General features: G+C 35.4%; 1 protein-coding gene across 1 annotated transcript in view; it reads left to right on the top strand.

Moving 5' to 3' along the window:
- The window catches only part of ptprt (protein tyrosine phosphatase receptor type T), a 555,356-nt gene extending 533,475 nt beyond the window's left edge, over window positions 1–21,881 (top strand). Inside the window, exons 30-36 of the mRNA XM_059329753.1 lie at window positions 322–471; window positions 1,811–1,984; window positions 2,167–2,298; window positions 3,825–3,950; window positions 10,880–11,043; window positions 18,496–18,631; window positions 20,728–21,881. Of these exons, the coding sequence (XP_059185736.1) occupies window positions 322–471; window positions 1,811–1,984; window positions 2,167–2,298; window positions 3,825–3,950; window positions 10,880–11,043; window positions 18,496–18,631; window positions 20,728–20,781 (936 nt within the window). The 3' untranslated portion in view covers window positions 20,782–21,881. The remainder of the gene's footprint in view (window positions 1–321; window positions 472–1,810; window positions 1,985–2,166; window positions 2,299–3,824; window positions 3,951–10,879; window positions 11,044–18,495; window positions 18,632–20,727) is intronic.
- The last annotated feature ends 711 nt before the right edge of the window (window positions 21,882–22,592 follow it).

Genomic DNA, 22,592 nt, shown 5'->3' with positions numbered 1-22,592 from the left:
TTACGTCGTGAAGAAGTCGTGCTCTGGCGCTGTCATGGACTCCAGAGGGTTAATTCACTTTTTTAGGCTTCCAAGAGAGCACAAGCACACGAATAATGAATTCAGACGCACACAAAGCAAACAAAAACAGTGTTTGAGTTTGTTGGAGACTTGAAAAGGCGGGAGATGCAGCTTCCTCTGGGTGTGAATGCTTGCAGCGACACAGAGAAAACTACATTCAACTCCTGTGTCGACTCACAAAAGCCAGTGATTTGTCCTTTTCTTTTCTCTCTCTCCTATATTTTGACTCCTGACATTTCTTTCTTTGATGCACTGTTGCAGGAGCAGTACGTGTTTGTTCACGATGCCATTTTGGAGGCGTGTCTATGTGGGAATACAGCCATACCAGTGTGTGAGTTCAGAGCCATTTACTACAACATCAGCAGACTGGACCCACAGACCAACTCCAGCCAGATTAAAGATGAATTCCAGGTGAGGACACAGTCTTTTTTTGTTGTTGTTTGTTGTTTGACTGGATTGATGTCCATCTCTTGGAGACCAAAACCTTGACTAACTAAGAGCAATCCTACCATCAAAAACTACTTTAAAGAACAAAATAAGTTGGAAACTTTTGGGGAGCTCCCATAAAAATTTAATGAGAACAGAATGGATATCAAACTGTTGTCTGTGGTCTATTGGGCACTTTTTCTGTTATCAGTGTAGTATGAAATCATACAAGCTAACTAACTACAACATGACTCATGCAACAAAATAAACATAAAAACATGCTGTACAAAGTTGTCACTCATCTGGGGATAGTAATGTGCTGCTAATGTGTTGGCTCTCTATGCTTTGTACTACTCCACTTCTTGTTTGCTCTTTCATGAAAACCCTCCTGCAACTTGATGCAATTCATTTTATACGGAGGCTTAAATAGATGTTAACCTACTACATCAGTCACAGTTCTGTGCAAAAAGCTACACCGGCTAATGCAACCGGCTAATGTGCCACCGGCTAATGCAACCGGCTAATGTGCTACTGGCTAATGCGACCGGCTAATGTGCCACTGGCTAATGCAACCGGCTAATGTGCCACCGGCTAATGCAACCGGCTAATGTGCTACTGGCTAATGCAACCGGCTAATGTGCCACAGGCTAATGCAACTGGCTAATGCAACCAGCTAATGCAACCAGCTAATGCAACTGGCTAATATGCACCCGACTAATGTGCCACCGGCTAATGCAACCGGCTAATGTGCAACCGGCTAATATGCACCCGACTAATGTGCCACCGGCTAATGCAACCGGCTAATGTGCCGCCAGCTAATGCAACTGGCTAATGCAACCAGCTAATGCAACTGGCTAATGTGCCACCGGCTAATGCAACCAGCTAATGCAACTGGCTAATGTGCCACCGGCTAATGCAACCGGCTAATGTGCGACCGGCTAATGCAACCGGCTAATATGCAACCGACTAGTGTGCCACCGGCTAATGCAACCGGCTAATGTGCCACCGGCTAATGTGCCACCGGCTAATGCAACTGGCTAATGTGCCACCGGCTAATGTGCCACCGGCTAATGCAACCGGCCAATATGCAACCGGCTAATATGCAACCGACTAATGTGCGACCGGCTAAGTACTTCAGTTGTCCAGTTATAGTCAGATTAAGGCAATAATTTGTTTTTTTCAAGTGTCATGTAAACGTACTGACTCTCTGATTAGTACTTTGGTCCAGTCTCCATTGTTCTGTTATCTTATTCAACTGTAAGCTATGTTTTTAAAAGAGTGAAGTTAAAATAGGAATAATAATTGTTATTTTCCTCTCAATCAGACACTGAACATAGTGACCCCTAGAGTCCGTCCGGAGGACTGCAGTGTGGGTTTGCTACCCAGGAACCACGACAAGAACCGCAGTATGGACGTTCTATCAGCGGACCGATGCCTGCCTTTCCTCATATCTGTGGACGGAGAGAGCTCCAACTACATCAATGCTGCATTAATGGACGTACGTGTACATTTTGGGATGCGTGTTTATGTATGTTGTCTGTTTTTATAAAGTTAAGAGTTTCTAGTTTTTACCATCTGCTGCTGCAGAGATGCCTCGCTCTGTTATCATTGCTGTGTCCACTTGTCTGTTTATCTTGTGCTCGCTGTTTTATTTATTTGTGCTCCCTCTCAACACTCCAGAGCCACAAACAGCCAGCGGCTTTCATTGTTACCCAGCATCCTTTGCCAAACACCATGGGCGACTTCTGGAGGCTGGTGTTCGACTACAACTGCTCCTCCATCGTAATGCTTAATGAGATGGACGCAGCGCAGGTACAAACACACACAAACACAGATACACATGTATTCTCTCTCTGTTTTCTTGCTTCTGTTTAACTTATTTTCAGAAAGAGAGCAGAGAGCCAGGAGCTGACACATCGACTGACACATCATAAGGCTGGATCAATACACCCGGAGACTATTGTTATGAATGTGAATGTGTATTGACAGTCTTTAGAATTAGACCCTGACAACAAAGAAGGTTTTGGTTTTTTAACCCTCGTGTCAAATCATTTTGAACATACGAGTAATATAGGTTAACTTTCATAGAAATGCTTGAAATTTTCAGCATATGTGCCCCTCTGCATCCTTTATAGATAATATATTATACAATATATGCAGGTTTTATTACTTTTTTTCTCTTGAAATGAGGCATAATTTTGTATATTTGACTAAAATTGACCAATAATAATGATAAAAAATATCCATCCATTGTCATCCGCTTATCCAGGGCCGGGTCGCGGGGGCAGCAGGCTAAGCAGGGAAAAAAATATGAAAATTATATATCAATGTGTTGGCCATGAGTTGCCTTAAAAGGTGGAAAAAAAGTTGGTAATATGTTTTTTCTACATGTCCTAAAACCAGACAAATGTCATGGGGTCTTTTTTAACCACCGGTGTGATTTTTTTTTTTTTTTTGCTGACATCCAAAAATTTACAATGTTTTCAAAACATAAGTTTCACTAAAAGTTGACATAACCTACGCATTTCCATCAAGAAATTATTATTTCACTATAACTATAAAAAAAAAATCAGGTTTTATTACTTTTTTTCTCTTGAAATGGGGCCTTATTTTGTATATTTGACTAAAATTGACCAATAATAATGAAAAAAATATTCATCCATCCATCCATTCTCATCCGCTTATCCGGGGCCGGGTCGCGGGGGCAGCAGGCTAAGCAGACAAAAAAATCTGAAAATTATATATCATTGTGTTGGTCATGAGTTGCCTTAAAAGGTGGAAAAAAAATATTATATATAATAATATTTGCCTAAAACCAGTCTAATGTCATAGGGTCCTTTTTGACCCATGAGGACCAGGGTTAACAAAGCATAGGAACACAAAATTGTAACACCTCATAAAATATTTTAGTTACGTCAACCTCCCCATCGTTGATTGCAAATTAGTTGTGGATGTTCACACAAGTAAATGAAACCTGGTTTTAAAAAAATACCTGGACTTATTCCTCTGTGTAGATGGAACATTGGGTAAAATGAGTCTCATTGTCATGGCTTATTTTAAATCAGGATTATCTCATTTGGATCCTGCATAGAATATTATATTCCACATGGAGATTACTCTTTTTTTAGTCATACCTTAGTGTGGAAGTATAAAAACTTGAAAACTTGAATTCAAATCCAGCCACAGAGGTGATAATCTTAATAACCCATCAAGTGAATTAATACAAGGTTTTGGTAAAAACATCCTTCAAATTATTTCTTGTGCTGTTGTGCTTTTTAAAGCAGAATCCATTTACATGTACTTATTAAACCTGATAAATGTTCCTTTTCTCCCCTTAGTTATGTATGCAGTACTGGCCAGAAAAGAGTTCGTGTTGCTACGGTCCCATTCAAGTCGAATTCATATCGGCAGACATTGACGAGGACATCATTAACCGAATCTTCAGGATCTGCAACATGGCCAGGGTACGTCACAGCTCCATACCACACTGGTTTGGCAATTGTCAACAGCAGCAGGATCATGCTTTAAAAATGAGATGTTTTAAGCATTTTGAACTTGTTGTACAAAGTATTTGGTTCTGATGGAACCATGTCTGTCCTCTTGACTACAGATAGTTCAAACAGTGAAGACAGCATTTGAAACGTAAAGCAACTTCCACACAGCTCATACTGTCTTACTTGATTTAAAAATGATATTGTTGTTTATTAAGATCATTATCATAAGACCATCTTGCGTTGCCATAGTCACTGCTAATTCATGTTAGCATTAACTGGGATGTTAGAACAGCGACTCCTTGTCTGTTAGTCCAACCAAACGCTGAACAAGACATTTTTTCTGAACAAAACGTTCAAATAAACTGTCATTAACTGAAAATACAGTGAAAGGGTCAAAGTTATGAGACCAAACCACTAAAAACGTCCTTTTTTTAATCTATATAACGTTATATATAACTTTATTGACACGTTGCCGTGGATACGCATTGTTCTGCTTCTCTCCTGATGACGGCTCGCCTTGTTAGTGACCTGTCAATCAAAGGTAGCCCCGCCCCAAATCATACGATTCATTATCTTCTATTTTCTTCTAAATGGGGCCATTATTAGAACTATAAATATCAAATTGTCCTGAAGAAGATGTTTTACTAGTGATTGAGACCATAGTGTTGTCCTAAAAAAGTTTTCTCATTTTGCATTGAAATGAATGGACAGAAATGTTTTTGCAGCCTAACTTTGCGCCCCCTGCTGCGCCCTTTTTTGGTAGAATGCAGCTTAAGGCACTTCCTGGTTTGCCTCCCTGCTCAGACCAGGAGGTTGCCGCCTGGTCAGTACCTAACGTTGATTTAGGGGCCAATATTTCTGGGTTTCCAGCAGAAATGTGTGGACCAAGACACCAGTCTTTGTTTACAGATGTGAGAGTGGAAGTGGAGTGAGATATATTGTCTGTCGATAGGTTCAAAAACCACATTTCTGCCCCTTTTGCTCTCCACATGGACTCTTTATCTGCATGCAACCAAATCTTGCTCAACATTACATTACATTACATGTCATTTAGCTGACGCTTTTGTCCAAAGCGACTTACAATAAGTGCATTCAACCTGATGGTACAAGAAGTATCAAAAAGGCATTTTGTTCAGAAACAAGAACTAATCAGAGCACAACAGCGTGCAAACACATGAAAAGTGATTTATGCATCAGTTTAGTGTATCATTACCAAATGAGACCACCACTGAGAAGACTGGCAGCGTCTGGCTGCAGCTTCACTCCATCCGACATCTTATTTGTCCGTGAACCTGCTGGATGTTCCAACAAACAGGAAGGAGGCTGTTTACATGACGCTCAGAGTCTGGAAAGGGAGGAAGAAATCTCCTTCCCTTCTTTTCTTTTTTCCTTTCACTCGCAAGCTTTGTTTTTCCAAGATGGTCACTTTAACCCTTTAAAGTTTGGGGCTATTTTGTCAGTTTTGCACAAACTCACCTATATGACCTGATTATTTTTTTCATTTTGAATTACTGGATCAACATTTTGAACACAACAAACACACAAAAAAATACAAAAAACACAAATAAAACACATAAAAACACACAAAATTATAAAAAACACACACAAAAACACACCAAAAACATTAAACATTTTTTTTAACAAAAAACACACACAAAAAACATGTAAAAACACACACAAGAAACACGTAAAAACACAAAAAAACACACAAAGAAATTAAAAAGAACACAGATAAAAACACAGACTTAGACCACAGGAATCAAGTAAGTACATAACTTTAAGAGCCAACTGTAATCACTGTAGGAGTGCTATATATGTTAAAGAAGAAAAGAAGAGAAAAGGAGAAGATAATTTTTGGTTAACATGATTGGTCATTACTTTTCCGACTTCAATCAGAAAGTAAAAATCTTCCCAGTGTCCCCAGTGTGTACCGATTTTGCATTGAACATTGATTTGATCTGTTTTTAAAGGTCTTAACTTGGAACCAACTCTCAGCCTGCAGTTAGTCTCCTCATCTCACTCTCTGACCTATATTTGACATATAACAATAGATAGTGCAATGATACACAGAGGAGCCCAATCTAACAACACATAAAAAGCATTTTTCATTCCGTGTGACCTTTACATCCCCCTAAGCAGCTGCCAAGATGATACCATTGCAAACCGACTACACCACTAACGCGCTATAGCTGCCAGGCTAACTGAGTCCTGGTTCTCCACAGAGAAAATTGGCAGTGAGGAGGTGCGATAACAATGGAACATTTTGAAAACTGTTCCAAAAAACAGGAAGTGTCTGGAAAGGGAGGAAGAAATCTCCTTCCCTTCTTTTCTTTTTTCCTTTCACTCGCAAGCGTTGTTTTTCGAGATGGTCACTTTAACCCTTTGGAGTTTGGGGCATTTTGTCGGTTTTTAACCACTTAAAAATCTTTACTATGACATGTTGGTGTCATTGTTTTCAGCACAATCTCACCTAAATGACCTGATTTTTTTTTTTTAATTTTGACTTACTGGATCAACATTTTGAACACAAAAAGCACACATAAAACACACAAAAAACAGACACAAAATTACCAAAAACAGACACAAAAACATTAAACATTTTTTACAAAAACACAAATAAAAACGTGCACAAAAAACACGGAAAAACACACAAAGAAATTAAAAAGAACCCAGATAAAAACTGAGAAATTACAAAAAACCCCACAAAAAACAGTAAACAGAAAAGATTGCATTAAAAATGCCGAATGCACACTGCAAAATTAGAAAAATCTCTGCAAAAAAAGTAAAATCATGTTACTACACTTGGTCGAGGTGTTTTTTATCTTTGCTGAAAAATGTTTGATGCAATAAATTGGACATGGAAATTTGTGGAAAAGCCAAAACTTTAGAGTTCAGCTGACAGCAGGGAAACATGCTGCTGAACGTTGTTACGTTGTGACGTCATGAAGAAGTCATGCTCCGGCGGGAGGTTAAGATTAGGTGACCATTTCACTGACATACTACACTAATATTACATCCCCTCTCGCCTCTTTTTTCCCCTTTTCTTTCTGCCCCTCTTGCCTCCTCTTGTTACTCCCTTTTCATCTCATTTTCTCACCCATCCATGACGGTACAACTCACGGTGTGCTATCGTCTGCATGCTCCTATAGCGCTTAGTGAACTCCCCACTACCCTACTCTCTATATTATAGCTCTCTCTCTCTCTCTCTCTCTCTCTCTCTCTCTCTCTCTCAAACACATCACCAGTCTAGCGTGAAATGGCTCATATCATCGCCACAACAGCACATCTCACACTGTGCGAGCAGCTCCAACCTAGCTGAGTCTGTACCACCAACCACTAAGCCATCAAATGAAGAGAGGGAGAGTGAAAAGGCAGGACTGAGAAAAAAGGCTTGAAAGGGAAATACATAAAGTGTGCAGGGGGGGAAACAAAAAGAGAAATGATGTGAGAGAAAAATGATTGAGGCATAGTAAAAGTTTGAAATAGGAGCTGATTGAAAGAGGAGGAGGAAGTGGAGAGAACAATTGTAAACTTGTTTCCGGATTTTGGACCCTAAACTTTACATCTGTCCAGGTATTACATTATTAAAGCTAGCCTCTTGGCCAGCTTTGGCATATGTACAGTGAGTTAGCATTGATACGCTAATGGCTACTCTTGTAGCTGTAACAAGCAGCGCCACTAGCATCAGTTAGCTGCTAGCATCAGTTAGCCGCTAGCATCAGTTAGCCGCTAGCTTCAGTTAGCCGCTAGCGTTAGCTAACGACAGCATTTCCCAACAAAGAAATAAGAGTTATCAGAACTATTGTCCCTTGTTGTGAACCCCAACTTAAAGATATAAGTAACAACAACTCACCAACTTGTTTTTGAGCAGACAACTGGCTTCCTTTGTTGTGCTAACTTACATTATTGCCCTAAATGTCAATAATTTATATTTCCAAGTTTTACCAAATTAAATCACTGTTTTAGGCCAAAAAATACAAGTTGGCTTTTTTGCAGGGCATGTATTCTGATGCATTTCATTGGCCAAGAGACGGAAAATAGGTGGAAAAAACTACAAATACTACAAAACGACGTATCCGCTTTCCCGGCTTTAATGGTAGAATAACGCAACAATGCCCCAACAGGTTTTAATGGTAGAAATGCGGTAATGCTTTCCCGCCTTAAATGGTATATCAGTATATTAGTATATCAGTGTGTGAGCAAATCAAATGATAGTAAAGTTAGTTTGCATATAAGACTATCTGTATAAAGCAATATTAACATACAGCTACACAAATATCACAACAATAAGGAAATAAACTGAGGGAAAGAAGAAGGAAAAGATAAAGCAGGTGTATTTTTTCTGGAGGAGAGGGAGGGAAGTGGAGAAAGCAGACGCAGCTTTATGTGGTTGTGTGTGTAAATGTCAATGTGCATATGTGTGTGTTGCGAGCCTGGCAGTAAATCAGTATGACAGTGATGGCGGGTTTTGGTATTTTAAGTGGTGGATGCCAGCCGCCTCGGGCCAGACGACTGAAAACATTTTGTCTTCCATGAAATTGAATTATACATTATAAGACGTCGTCTTTGTTGAGTCCGAGCCTAGTTCTTTTCAAAAAGGCATTTTGTTCAGAAACAAGAACTAATCAGAGCACAACAGCGTGCACAACACATGAAAAGTGATTTATGCATCAGTTTAGTGTATCATTACCAAATGAGACCACCACTGAGAAGACTGGCAGCGTCTGGCTGCAGCTTCACTCCATCCGACATCTTATTTGTCCGTGAACCTGCTGGATGTTCCAACAAACAGGAAGGAGGCTGTTTACATGACGCTCAGGGTCTGGAAAGGGAGGAAGAAATCTCCTTCCCTTCTTTTCTTTTTTCCTTTCACTCGGGCTATTTTGTCCGTTTTGGACTCCTTTTCATTCTGCCTGTTTAAACCACTTAAAATTTTTTACCATGATGTGTTGGTATCATTGTTTTCAGCACAAACTCACCTATTTGACCTGATTATTATTTTTTTCATTTTGACTTACTGGTTCAACATTTTGAACACAAAAAACACACAACAAATTTAAAAAAACACACAAAATTACAAAAAACACACACAAAAACAATCCAAAAACATTAAACATTTTTTACAAAAAACATGTAAAAACACACAAAAACACACAAAGAAATTAAAAAGACCACAGATAAAAACACTTTTTTAAAACTCATTTTGACTTATTGGATCAACATTTTGAACACAAAAAACTGACAAAAAAATACAAAAAACACAAATAAAACACATAAAAAACACACAAAATTACAAAAAACACAGACAAAAACACACCAAAAACATCAAACATTTTTTACAAAAAACACAAAAACACACACAAAAAACATGTAAAAACACACACAAGAAATTAAAAAGAACACAGATAAAAACACAGAAATTACAAAAAACACACAAAAAAACAGTAAACACAAAAGCATGCATTAAAAATGTTAAATGCACACTGCAAAATTAGAAAAATCTCTGCAAATAAAGTAAAATCATGTCGAACTCTGTCCTATCAAAAGAATAAATTATCTAAAATCCACACTTTGTATAGAGAGAGAGAGCAAAAACTGCTCAGTGTTGACCAATTATTCCTAAACATTTAATCCAAATGGCTATAATCTGCAAACTGTCTTTTTAATTTAGAATCCTAAACCCCTGGTGTTTTTTTTACCTTTGCTGAAAAAGGTTTGATGCATTAAATTGGACATGGAAACTTTAGTGGAAAAGCCAAAACTTTAGAGAAAAGCCGTTTTTACGTCATGAAGAAGTCGTGCTTCGGCGTTTTCGTGGAGTCCAGAGGATTATTAGGAAGATTAGGTGACCATTGCACTGAAATGCTACAAAAGAGACATCAACAGATCAGTCACCATGTGCAACCTTTCCAATCATATCTTGGTTTGATATTGTTTTGTGCAGGACAGAGACAGACGTCTGGATCACAAATGTCAACAATAATAGAATCTCCACCATTATTAAACCTTTTAGACCAGAAACGGTCGGAGAAAGAAAGCTGATTTTGCCAGCCTTTCCATTTAGACCATGGGTCTCAAACTCGCGGCCCGCGGGCCAATTGTGGCCCTCATGACGATATTTTGTGGCCCCCACCTTGATATGAAAGTTTAATGTGAGTTTTATATGAATGGCACTTTTCCGTGTTGTGTGTGGAAGGTCCCTTTAATTACTTTTTTTGTTAATTTTGTGTATTTTTTTTAATAATTTTTTGTCTTTTTTTAATAATTCTGTCTTTTTTTGGTCATTTTGTTTCTTCTTTAAGTAATTTAGGTTTTTTTCTGTCATTTTGTGTCTTTTTTTGTTAATTTTGTGTCTTTTTTTAAATAATTTTGTGTCTTTTTTGGTAATTCTGTGTATTTTTTTTGTCATTTTTTGTCTTTTCTGTCATTTTGTGTCTTTTTTAAAGTAATTTAGGGTTTTTTTTCGGTCCTTTTGTGTATTTTTTTGGTCATTTTGTGTCTTTTTTAAATAATTTTGTGTCTTTTTTAAATAATTTTGTGTCTTTTTTGGTAATTCTTTGTCTTTTTTGGGTCATTTTGTTTCTTTTTTGTGTTATTTTGTGTCTTTTTTGTGTTATTTTGTGTATTTTTTTGGTAATTTTGTGTCTTTTTTTAGTGATTTTGTGTCTTTTTTTAGTGATTTTATGTCTTTTTTTTGGTCATTTTGATACTGCCTCCAGCGGCCCCCAGGTAACTTGAGTTTGAGACCCCTGATTTAGACCCAGAATAGTCATCTTCCACTGTGGCTCAAAACAACAAAGGCTTGTTGATTGTGTTGATATAAATCATCTAATCTCTCTCTCTCTCTCTCTCTCTCTCTCTCTCTCTCTCTCTCTCTCTCTCTCTCTCTCTCTCGGCAGCCCCAGGACGGTTACCGCCTGGTGCAGCACTTCCAGTTCATCGGCTGGCCGGCCTACAGGGACACGCCTCTCTCTAAACGCTCCATCCTCCAGTTGGTCCGGAGGTTGGCCAAGTGGCAGGAGCAGTATGACGGAGGAGACGGGAGGACCGTGGTACATTGCCTGTAAGTTCAAACTGCACACACACACACACACACACACACACACACACACACATGTAGATGCACCAACTGTATGAAATTAAATAGTAGCAGGAAGGTGAAAGGATGGAGGTAGTTGCTCACAGAAACACAAGTCATAGAATGACAGATGTGCCCTAAGTATGTGTGTATGTGTGTGTGTGTGTGTGTGTGTGTGTGTGTGTGTTCTTGTACTTCCTACATAGTGAGGACCGGAACACGTTTTTAACCAACAGAGTGAGGACATTTTTGCAAAGTGAGGACATTTGAGATTTCAGACTTTGTTTTAAGGGTTAAAGGTTACAATAAGGTTTATGTTAGGGTAACCATGGTTACCTTAGGGTAAGGGGCTAGGGAACAAGGTTATTATAGTTAACGAAAACTAAACGAAATAACTAGAATTGAAAAAAACATTTTCGTTAACTGAAATAAAAATGAGAGTTTTAAGAAAAAAGATAATTAACTGAAACTGTATTGTGTGGTTACAAGACTAGCTAAAATTATAGTGAAAATGTCCTTCGTTTTCGTCTTTGTCAACTTTTTTCATACATAATGAAGATGGATCAGACAAAGGAAATAAAGGCAAAATTTACTGTGACCTCTTTTAATCTCCCACCCAACAAATACCCCATTACAAAAAACTACAACTAATAAAAACTAAACTAAAACTAGCAAACTCACCCTAAAAACTGACGAAAACTAACTGAATTTGAAAAAAAGAATTCACAACGAAATTAAAACTAAAACTAATGAAAAATCCAAAACTATTATAACAAGGGAATGCAAGGGAATCCACTGTTCCAATGAGGGTCCTCACAAAGATAGAAGGACAAGAATGTGTGTGTGTGTGTGTGTGTGTGTGAGAGACAGAAAGAGAGAGAGATAAAGAGGTGAAAGATGTTGAGATACTCTGAACAATGATAAAGTACACTTTCTATTATAAAAGAACACACACACACACACACACACACACATAGACAGACAACAAATGTTCTCTTCATGCAAACACGACACACACACACACACACACACACACACACACACACACACACGATATATATAATATAAATATATGTTATTTCTAGACTCATCCATTCTGCTGTGCTGGCTCGTTCTTTCTGATCTGTCAAATATACAAATTGCTGAAAACTAAACATTAATCTCAGTTCTGGTGTGTCTGAAATGAGCTATAACATGCACAGCACTGGTCTAAAACTTTAAAGGGCAATTCATATGTGCAATATAAAAAAGGTTAACATGAGGTAAGATGTCCTTTATCTAAGGCTGCAACCTACAATTCTTTACATTATAGCCACTTTTGTTTTAAGCGTTACATAGGAAATACTATGTATATTATATTATACATATTATGAAATTACTTTATACTTATTTATACCAAAATACAAACTTGTACAAAGCACAATTGAAACACAACAATGTGGTGGTCTTGGTCAAATATATTTAGTATAAAATTATAAAATGATAGAACTGGATGGAACCCTCTTATATGTTAGATTTGACACCTTTGTTCACATTTGCAACATTTAAAATTCTTTATTGAGCATGATAGTGTTTTGAAAGTAAAAAAAAGATTCAAAATCACATTTTATGTTGGACTAAAGGACTAAAAAAGACACAGAATGACCAAAAAAAGACACAAAATGACACAAAATGACTAAAAGAAGACACAAAATTACCAAAAAAGACACAAAATGAAAAGACAAATGGCCAAAAAAATCCACAGAAGACACAAAATGACTAAAATAGACACAAAATGACCCAAAAAAGACACAAAAATGACACAAAATGACTAAAAAAAGACACAAAATTACCAAAGTTGAAGTTACACACACACACACACACACACACACACACACACACACACAAACACAGTCCCAAGCTGCGTACAGTTATTATGTGAGCAGAACAAATGAAGCTGGTAATGAGGGAGTGAAATCTATAGATGAGAGATTACTCCAGACTTCACTAAAAACAACACACACAGGAAGACTCACAGCCAGAACTTTACTCAAGCGCATCGCTGGTGCTCATCCAATCAGCTTCCTCTGTCACAGCTCATTGGGCCAATCACAATTGGCATTGATTTGTATTTTCTAGATGCTGGGAGGCTTTGTTTGGGGTTTTTTTGGAGTGTTTTCTATCTCTGTGTGAGAAAAAGAGTCTGAAATACAACATGTTGTGGTTAAAATCCACCTGTTTCACATGATGTTTAAAGGCACAGCTAATAAAATGTAATAATTCTGACTCAAGAAGCCTACACTCAAAAAATGAATTACTATCAAATAACTTGAGTAAATGTAACTGAAATAGTATGTTAATTATATGGAAAACCTGAGAAGAAATCACTAAACAAACAGAGTAAATATAATTGAAAACATTTGAAGGATATAACTGCAAATTTGCTTATGATTTACTTTAAAATATGTGTTGTACTGAGTGATTTTTTTAATCTTAATTTTTATATGAGGATATTCAGTACATATATATATATATATATATATATATATATATATAAAATAAAAAATAATATAATAATACATTATAATATTATTATATTATATATTCTATTATTATTATAATAATTTAAAAAATAATAAAAAATATTCAGTACATATATATGTACATATGATATATATAATAAAAATAATATAATAATAAAGTACAATACTATTATATTATACATTATATTATTATTATTATAATAATTTAAAAAATAATAAAAAATATCCAGTACATATATATACATATGATATATATAATAAAAAATAATAAAATAATAAATTATAATACTATTATATTATATATTATATTATTATTATAATAATTTAAAAAATAATAAAAAAAATATTCAGTACATATATATATACATATGATATATATAATAAAAAATAATAAAATAATAAATTATAATACTATTATATTATATATTATATTATTGTTATACTAATTTAAAAAGATAATAAAATATATATATATTTTTTTTTTCTTCATTGTTGGTTTCTTATTTTTTCATGATTTTTAGTCATGCTTGTTGTTGTTGTCAAAGCATGGCTGTTTTTAAAGGTGCTATATAAATAAAGTTATTATTATTATTATTATTATCATGTTTTACTTACAGAATCAATGTTTAAACCTCTAATATCTTATAGGAAGATAAATGACAGAGATCATCCTTTCAAATTAAAAGTTCAAAATGTCTAGCATTTAAAAAGTTTCTATATGTGCGTCTCATATAACAGTTATGTGAAACTCAAACACTGTCAGATAAATAAAGGCAGGATTGTGTGTTAGTAATTGTCCTTCCTGACTGTTTTACACCACTCCAGTGAGTGTGACGGAGGGGAAGCAGGGTTTCTGTGCTCCTGGCTAAAGACAGATACACTGGCTAATCAGCCCCAGCTATTGATTTCACAGACTTGGTAATACCAGAGATAAGGAGAAACATGATGGTTCAATCAGTAGCTGGTGAAAATTGATTTTTTTTTCCTGCTCTTCACTTGTCCTGGAGGTTGGGAGTCAGAGAGGCCTTTAATGCTGAGCACATGTCTCATTTTCAGCAAATCACACCGAAAGAAGCTGTTAGAGAAGCAAAGAGCAGCGCACTTATCACAGCAATCTGCCCCAGCTGGAGTTATTTAAATGTATATATATATATATATAGACATGTATTTTAGATAGAGGTTGCCTTGTCCCAGAATAAAGAAAACCAGCACGTACACTGCAAAAAAAGGTGTTTAGTCTAAAAACCAGATAAAAACACTAAATCTGAGAGAAATGATCTTGCTGCATGGACAGATAATTTACCTTGACAAGATTAGAAATAAGCATTTTGACTGCTTAAAAAAAAGAAATTAACTCTTAAAACAAGATCAATTATCTAACACTTCTAAATTTAAAGTTTTTTTTTATCTTGGTAAGAAACTAATAATCATCAGGTCACTCTGCTCGGGCCAGTTCATCACTGCTGGCAGCTTTAATTTATCTCTTTTGTACATTTTTTGTCTTTTTTGGTCATTTTGTGACCTAAAGAAGATGTAAAAAGACAGCTGAGCTGAACTGATAGTGTTTTGAAAGTAAAAAAAAGATTCAAAATCACATTTATGTTGGACTAAATGACTAAAAAAGACACAAAATGACCAAAAAAGGACACAAAATGAATAAAAAAGACACAAAATGACTAAAAAAGACACAAAATGACCAAAAAAGACACAAAATGACCAAGAAAAGGACACAAAATGACAAAAAACACACAAAATGACAAAAAAACACACAAAATTACCCAAAAAAGACAAAATAACTATAAAAGACACAACAAAAGACACAAAATGACCAAAAAATGACCAAAAATGACACAAAAATGACTAAAAAAGACACTAAATTACCAAAAAAAGACACAAAATGAACAAAAACAACACAAAATGACTAAAAAAGACACAAAATGACTAAAAAAGACATGTTATTATGAATATGTATGTTTCAATGCATATTTGTCCATTACAACAAGTTTTTCTCCGTATAAAGTGTTTTTGGTGAACAGGTGTATTGAAATGTCTTGACTCCATTAGTGCAGCTCATACTTTGTTCCATGCAGTGACAGTTTTCTTTGTACTGCTTGTTCCCGTCTGTCACTTCCTGTCAATCTCTGTCGGATTTAGCCTGCTCTTAACCTTCACTGTTGTACTCGTGTCACTAAGGTTAGCATTATAAAAAAGTCCTCTGACGTCTCAAATTTGACTTTATGGAACATGCACATTCTCTGGTTTGCACTTCTTAAAAGATTGAAAAGCAACCAACCAATCAGAGTATTGACAGTTATGACTCTAACCTGCTGCCTGCCGAGAGAAATGTTTAAATTCAACAAACCAAAGTCCTCCTGCACACTTACTCAGTATAGGTCATAAAATCTCAGGATAAGCTGTAATATTATTATTATTGAGATAATTAAGGACCAAAACACTGAAAACAAGTGAAACAGTCGAACATTTTGTGTCTTTTTTGGTCATTTTGTGGTTTTTTTTTGTCATTTTCTGTCTTTTTTTAGTCATTTTGTGTCTTTTTTTGGTCATTTTCTGTCTTTTTTTGTCATTTTCTGTCTTTTTTTGGTCATTTTCTGTCTTTTTTTAGTCATTTTGTGTCATATTGTGTTTGTTTTGGTCATTTGTGTCTGTTGTTGTGTCTATTTTAGCTATTTTGTGTCTTTATTTTGGTCATTTTGTGTCTTTTTTTAGTCATTTTGTGTCTTTTTTGGTCATTTTGTGTCTTGTTTAGTCATTCTGTGTCTTTTTGTGTCTTTTTTCAGTCATTATGTGTCATTTTGTGTTTATTTTGGTCATTTGTGTCTGTTGTTGCAACCAACCAATCAGAATATTGACAGTTATCACTCTAACCTGCTGCCTGCCAGGAGAAACGTTTAAATTCAACAAACCAAAGTCCTCCTACACACAAACAGAAGTCTACACTTTGACTGCAACCACAAACAAATCTTGCTTTTTCATAACCTGTTTTATTAAGTTTCATTAAACCCCAGTGAAAGTTTTACAGTATAGGGTTCATAGGTTTCAAGAGCAATTTCTTTTTTTTAAAGGCTGACACGATTAACCTCAACACTGCAGCTGCAACAGAGCAAAGCAGGAGGATAACTCAGTGGAAACAAGAACTGCCTGAAAGGAAACATTAAATTCTATGATAAACACATTTTATAAAGCAGGGCTCCCACGGTGATAAAAGGCAGAAAGCTAATCCTGCTGTTCTGTAAAGGACGCTAGCGAACATCTCTGACTTCAAAGCAGTTTGTGTGAAAAGACAAAAGGTCTACATTCTCTCTTTTCTTCTTAATTATCTGGATTTCTTTTTCTGCCTTACCTCGAACTTTCTTTTCTCTTTCTAACACACACACACACACACCTTTCCCCTCTTTTGCAAGCCTAGACTCTTTGTAGAACTCTAGATTTTATAGATGTGTGCTTTTATTTGCTAAACTTGTTATTTAGAATAAATACCAGTCTATTTAATGTTGTACACTGTGAACGATATGTTAGCCTCTTCTATGACAAGAATTCAAAATTCCTTCAACCATCACTAAATATCAATAAGTGGTTCATCCTTCCATATTTGATATCCTTATGGGAGGGATAGCATTTATGATAACGCCCTTTTATTTACATATTTGACGCCCTATGCAAGGTGTCATTTATTCATAAAAGAGGCATCCTTAATTTCTTAATTAAAAATGACCCAAAAAAGACAAAATAACCATAAAAGACACAACAAAAGACACAAAATGACCAAAAAAGACACAAAAATGACACAAAATGACTAAAAAAGACACTAAATTACCAAAAAAAGACACAAAATGAACAAAAGAGACACAAAATGAGTAAAAAAGACACAAAATGACTAAAAAAAGACAAAATGAAAAGACAAATGACCAAAGAAATTCCACATAAGACACAAAATGACTAAAAAAGACACAAAATGACCCAAAAAAGACAAATTAACTATAAAAGACACAACAAAAGACCTTTCCTCTCTTTTGTAAGCCTACACAAGGTTAGACTCTTTGTAGAACTCTATATTTTATAGATGTGTGCTTTTCTTTGCTTTACTTGTTATTTAGAATAAATACCTTTTGATTACAAATGCGGCATATTTAATGTTGTGCACTGTGAACGATATGCTAGCCTCTTCTATGACAAGAATTCACAATTCCCTCAACCATCACTAAATATTAATAAGGTAATTTGATTATAATTATATACATAATTATTAAGCAGTGTTCCAAATTGATAGTTTAGTAACTTTATGAGACTGATTTAGGTGAATTGGCTATATTTTTCTCTGTTTTACAGAGTGGTGCCCCAACAAGCTATGACTTAGAGCAAATCAAGTCATATCATTTCTTATAATTAATCATTATTTATGATAATTATTCACCACACTAACCACACTTTTGAAGTGTCACTCAGGTTCATCCTTACATATTTGATACCCTTATGGGAGAGATATCATTTATAATAACACCATTATATTTACACATTTGATGCCCTATGCAAGGTGTCATTTATTCATAAAAGAGACATCCTTAATTCCCAACATTTTTGTTATCTTTTTATTTATTCAGCGACAGTTCATATTAATAAACATCACTGTATTTATGCCAAAGTTGGCCAGGAGTAATTATCTGGATTTATTTTTCTGTCTTCCCTCAAACTCTTCTTTCTTTTCTCTTTTTTATGATGAGGTCATACATAATCAGCGGGATGATTTTACCATTCACACCTTGGTCTCCTATGATGACAATGATGTTGTTTGATGATGAAGAACTTGTGTTCTCTCTCCTTCCAACCTGTCCCTCCTCCTCCTCCTCCTCCTCCTCCTCCTCCTCCTCCTCCTCCTCCTCCTCCTCCTCCTCTGCAGTACCGGCGGAGGGCGTTCTGGAACGTTCTGTGCCATCTGCAGCATCAATGAGATGATCCAGCAGCAGAACATTGTGGATGTTTTCCACACTGTCAAAACCCTGAGGAACAACAAGACTAATATGGTGGAGACTATGGTGAGGACTCTCAGCGCACACACACACACACACAGACACACACACACACACACACACACACACACACACACACACACACACCATTTCCCAGGAGATGATGATCAAACAATTTGCTGGTGGTTATGATAATGAAGGGAACCTCTAGAGGTGGTCTCAGTATTTAATTTCACATAGAAGGATTAAGTTTCATCAGATGCACACCTCTATTACATACAGTAAAAACACACACACATATATATGTATATATATATATATATATATATATATATATATATACACTACTGGTCAAAAGTTTTAGAACACACCAACTTTTCCAGAATTTAAATGAAAATGATGCAGTTTAATGTCTCAGTGTACTCTGAAATTAATGCACATTTGCAACATTTAAAATTCTTTATTGAGCATGATAGTGTTAAAAATCACATTTTATGTTGAACTAAAGGACTAAAAAAAGACACAAAATGACCAAAAAAAGACACAAAATGACAAAAAAAGACACCAAAAGACACAAAATGACTTACAAAGACATGAAAAGAATTCAAAAATGGACAAAATAGCCCAAGACTCCATAGAGTTAAGTTGTTAACCCATTTCTTGTTCCCTGAAAAAAGGCCTACTTGGATAATTCTGAAATGTACATTATCTTTCAGTTTTGGTTAAGCTTACCTTTTTTTATTTACCTCTGGCAGTTCACCACTTACCTTTGTACTCTTTCAAGCTGTTCATTTGACTTGAACTGCTTGAATTTCAATAAAAAACTGGAAAAATTGGGATGTTCTAAAACTTTTGACCGGTAGTGTATATATATATATATATATATATATACACACTACAGGGAAAAAGTTTGGAAGCAACTTAAGTGTTCTGTTCACAATGACTTTCTTAAAAACCAGTATGGATTCTTTGGATTTTTGGATGTGTGACTTTACCTTTATTGAATTTAACCATTTTCCTCAATTTACCTTTAAGTATACATTGATGTTAGCAGACCATTGAATTGAATAAATGTTAACAAAAGAAAAGAAGGGTTTAGTTTTAGGGTTGAGAAGATTTGTCTTTAGCTCTTTGGCTTTTTGAGAGTTTGTATACAAAAATCCCAATAAATCTCATCTGTGTTCATATCTCTGACAAACTACCACAGAAATGGATCAAACTGAAGCAGTTGAGTAAAGAAACAAGAGTTCAGATTTATGCATTAAGGAAAGAAGGATACACAAAGTCTAAGCAATAAAAACCTAAAGACCTGATAATTATAGTAAAAACGTGTTGTAATAAGTGACTCTTTATATAATAATCACATTTATTTTGTTGCAAAGTATAGCAATGAAACTATGATCCTTTTTCGTGCAAATTTGATCTTGCTTCCAAACTTTTGGCCTGTAGTGTATATATGTAAAATGTTTGATATGCTGGCACTGGGCCTAATGCATGAGGCACAAATTTAATCTTAACCTTCTTAAAAAGAGACACAAAATTACCAAAAAAGACACAAAATGACCAAAAAAATACACAGAATTACCAAAAAAGACACAAAATTATTTAAAAAAGACACAAAATGACCCAAAAAAGACACAAAATGATCAAAAAAAGATAGAAAATGACCGAAAAAAGACACAAAATGACCCCAAAAAGACACAAAATGATTGGAAAAAAAACCCCTAAATTACTTAAAAACAACAAAAATGACCAAAAAAGACGCAGCATTACCAAAAAAAAAGACACAAAATTATTAAAAAAGACACACAAATATTGAAAAAAGGCACAAAATTATTAAAAAAAGACACACAATTACCATAACAAGACACAAAATTACCAAAAAAAGTAATTAAAGGGACCTTCCACACACAACACAGTAAAGTGCCATTCATATAAAACTCACATTAAATACAATTATTAATTAATTAATTAATTAATCAATTAATTAATTAAATTGGCCCGTGGGCCATGATGTAAAAGATGTTTTAGTTATCGTTTTTTTTATTTCAGTTAGGGAAAATGTTTTTTCTATTCTAGTTTTTGTGAACTATAATAACCTTGTTAACTAATTAAATAATTCTGCAGATGACTCAGCTGTTTTTTCCTCCTTCCCTCCACAGGAGCAGTATAAGTTCTGCTATGAAGTCGCCCTGGAGGCCCTCAGCTCCTTCTGATTGGCTGTTGGCTGAGAACCTCTCCTGTGATTGGCTGTTGAAGCTGCCTGTCACTCTCAAAGCAACACCGGGACACACAGAGTGCAAAAAAAACCTGCTTGGTGTCCGCCCCAAAACCCAACCTGTGAGCATGTGTGTGTGTTTGAGAGTGTGTGCACGTGGTTCTGTGTGAATAAGAGAGGGGGCATGCTTGCACATTTTGAGTGTGCACGTGTGCATCTATGTGTGTGTGCCTGTGACAACACACACACACACACACAACCTGTACAGAAGAGAAAACAAGCGACAAACATACACACTGGTGATTTTTGTGTGTGTGTGTGTTCGCTTCAGCGAGACTGTGAACTTGTTACATGCTTGTACAAAGAAAAAAGAAAAAATGATATGTTGAAAAAACAAAATCAGATGTTTAAAAAAAAAAGAAAAAAGAAAAGAAAAGCGCCACTTTTTCCTTCTCTATTTCTCTGTCCTCTCTGCTGGGCTGTGATGTGACTATTGTACAGTATTTCCTTTTTAGATATATTCTACGCCTTGAATGTTGTCTCCCTGTGAAGGCTGGATGCACACTGGAAGATTTCTCACTTTCACTTTTTCCTGAGGTTCAAATGATCTCAAATCTGCATTTTGGACCTCTGAGATTCATCCCAGATTATTTCTAGAAAGTAATAAGAGATGGTGATGTTGTTTCACTTAGCTGGATCAAAGCAAAAATCCATTATTGGTTACAAAACTTTCCATACTGCATCAAGTCAGTCTGACTTTCTTCAGTTTCTTCAGTTCTGCTTTTACTCGGAAAAAACACAAAAACAGAAAGAAGTAGCACATTACAGACGGTGACCCCATGGCATCTGACCAATTAGGAAGATAATAATATCATAATATTAACTTTATTGATTATTTCCAATGTAAAAATGAAAAATTTTGAAAAAAAATCAGCAAGAAACAGAGTTATTCTTCAGTGACTTTTATGAGGAGAACTTGACTATGAAGGCATATTAGGGCTGAGTATGAATAAAAATAATAGTAATATTTTGAGAAAAAGTGGCAAATTTACTAGATTAAAGTGGCAAATCTACAAGAAAAAAATTTGCAGATTTACGAGAAAAAAGTGGGGGGAAGACAACTTTTTCCGCGCAGATTTGCCTCTTTAAATCTCTTAAATATGCAAATTTTTTCTCGTAGATTTGCCACTTTAACCTTTAATAGGACACTCATTGAAATACTTGCAAATTCCAAATTTCAATCCTAAAGAATATCGGAGGATATTTCATAGTGCCAGAATGTGTAAAAAAAACATACGGACCCGGGGTTTTTTTGAGGAAAAAATTTACGAGATTAAAGTGTCAAATCTACAAGAAAAAAGTTGCAGATTTATGAGATTTAAAGTGGTGAATCTGCGAGAAAGAAGTTTCCACTTTTTTCTCATAAATCTACGACTTTTTTCGTGTAGATTTGCCTCTTTAAATCTCTTAAATATGCAAATTTTTTCTTGAAATATTAAGGTCAATAAAGTTAATATTATTATATTGACGTCATGGGGTCACCGTCTGTGACAAAGCCTGATTTTTGCTGATTAGTTGGAATAAATCCATGTGGTTCTACGACCAAACAGAAAGACAATCTCATTAATCCCGTAAACTTTTTTCTCAAAATATTACCTCCCTCTCCCGGGTCCGTATGTTTTTTTTTTTTTTTTTTTTACACATTCTGGCTGTATGTAATATCATCCAATATTCTCTAGGGATGAAATTTGGAATTTTCAAGTATTTGAATGAGTGCCAAAAGACAAAAAAAGAGAAATCATTCCTTGC

This window comes from Centropristis striata, chromosome 3, assembly GCF_030273125.1.
Source record: "Centropristis striata isolate RG_2023a ecotype Rhode Island chromosome 3, C.striata_1.0, whole genome shotgun sequence".
Classification (NCBI taxonomy): domain Eukaryota; kingdom Metazoa; phylum Chordata; class Actinopteri; order Perciformes; family Serranidae; genus Centropristis; species Centropristis striata.
This window is presented reverse-complemented; position numbering and strand designations above follow the sequence as displayed.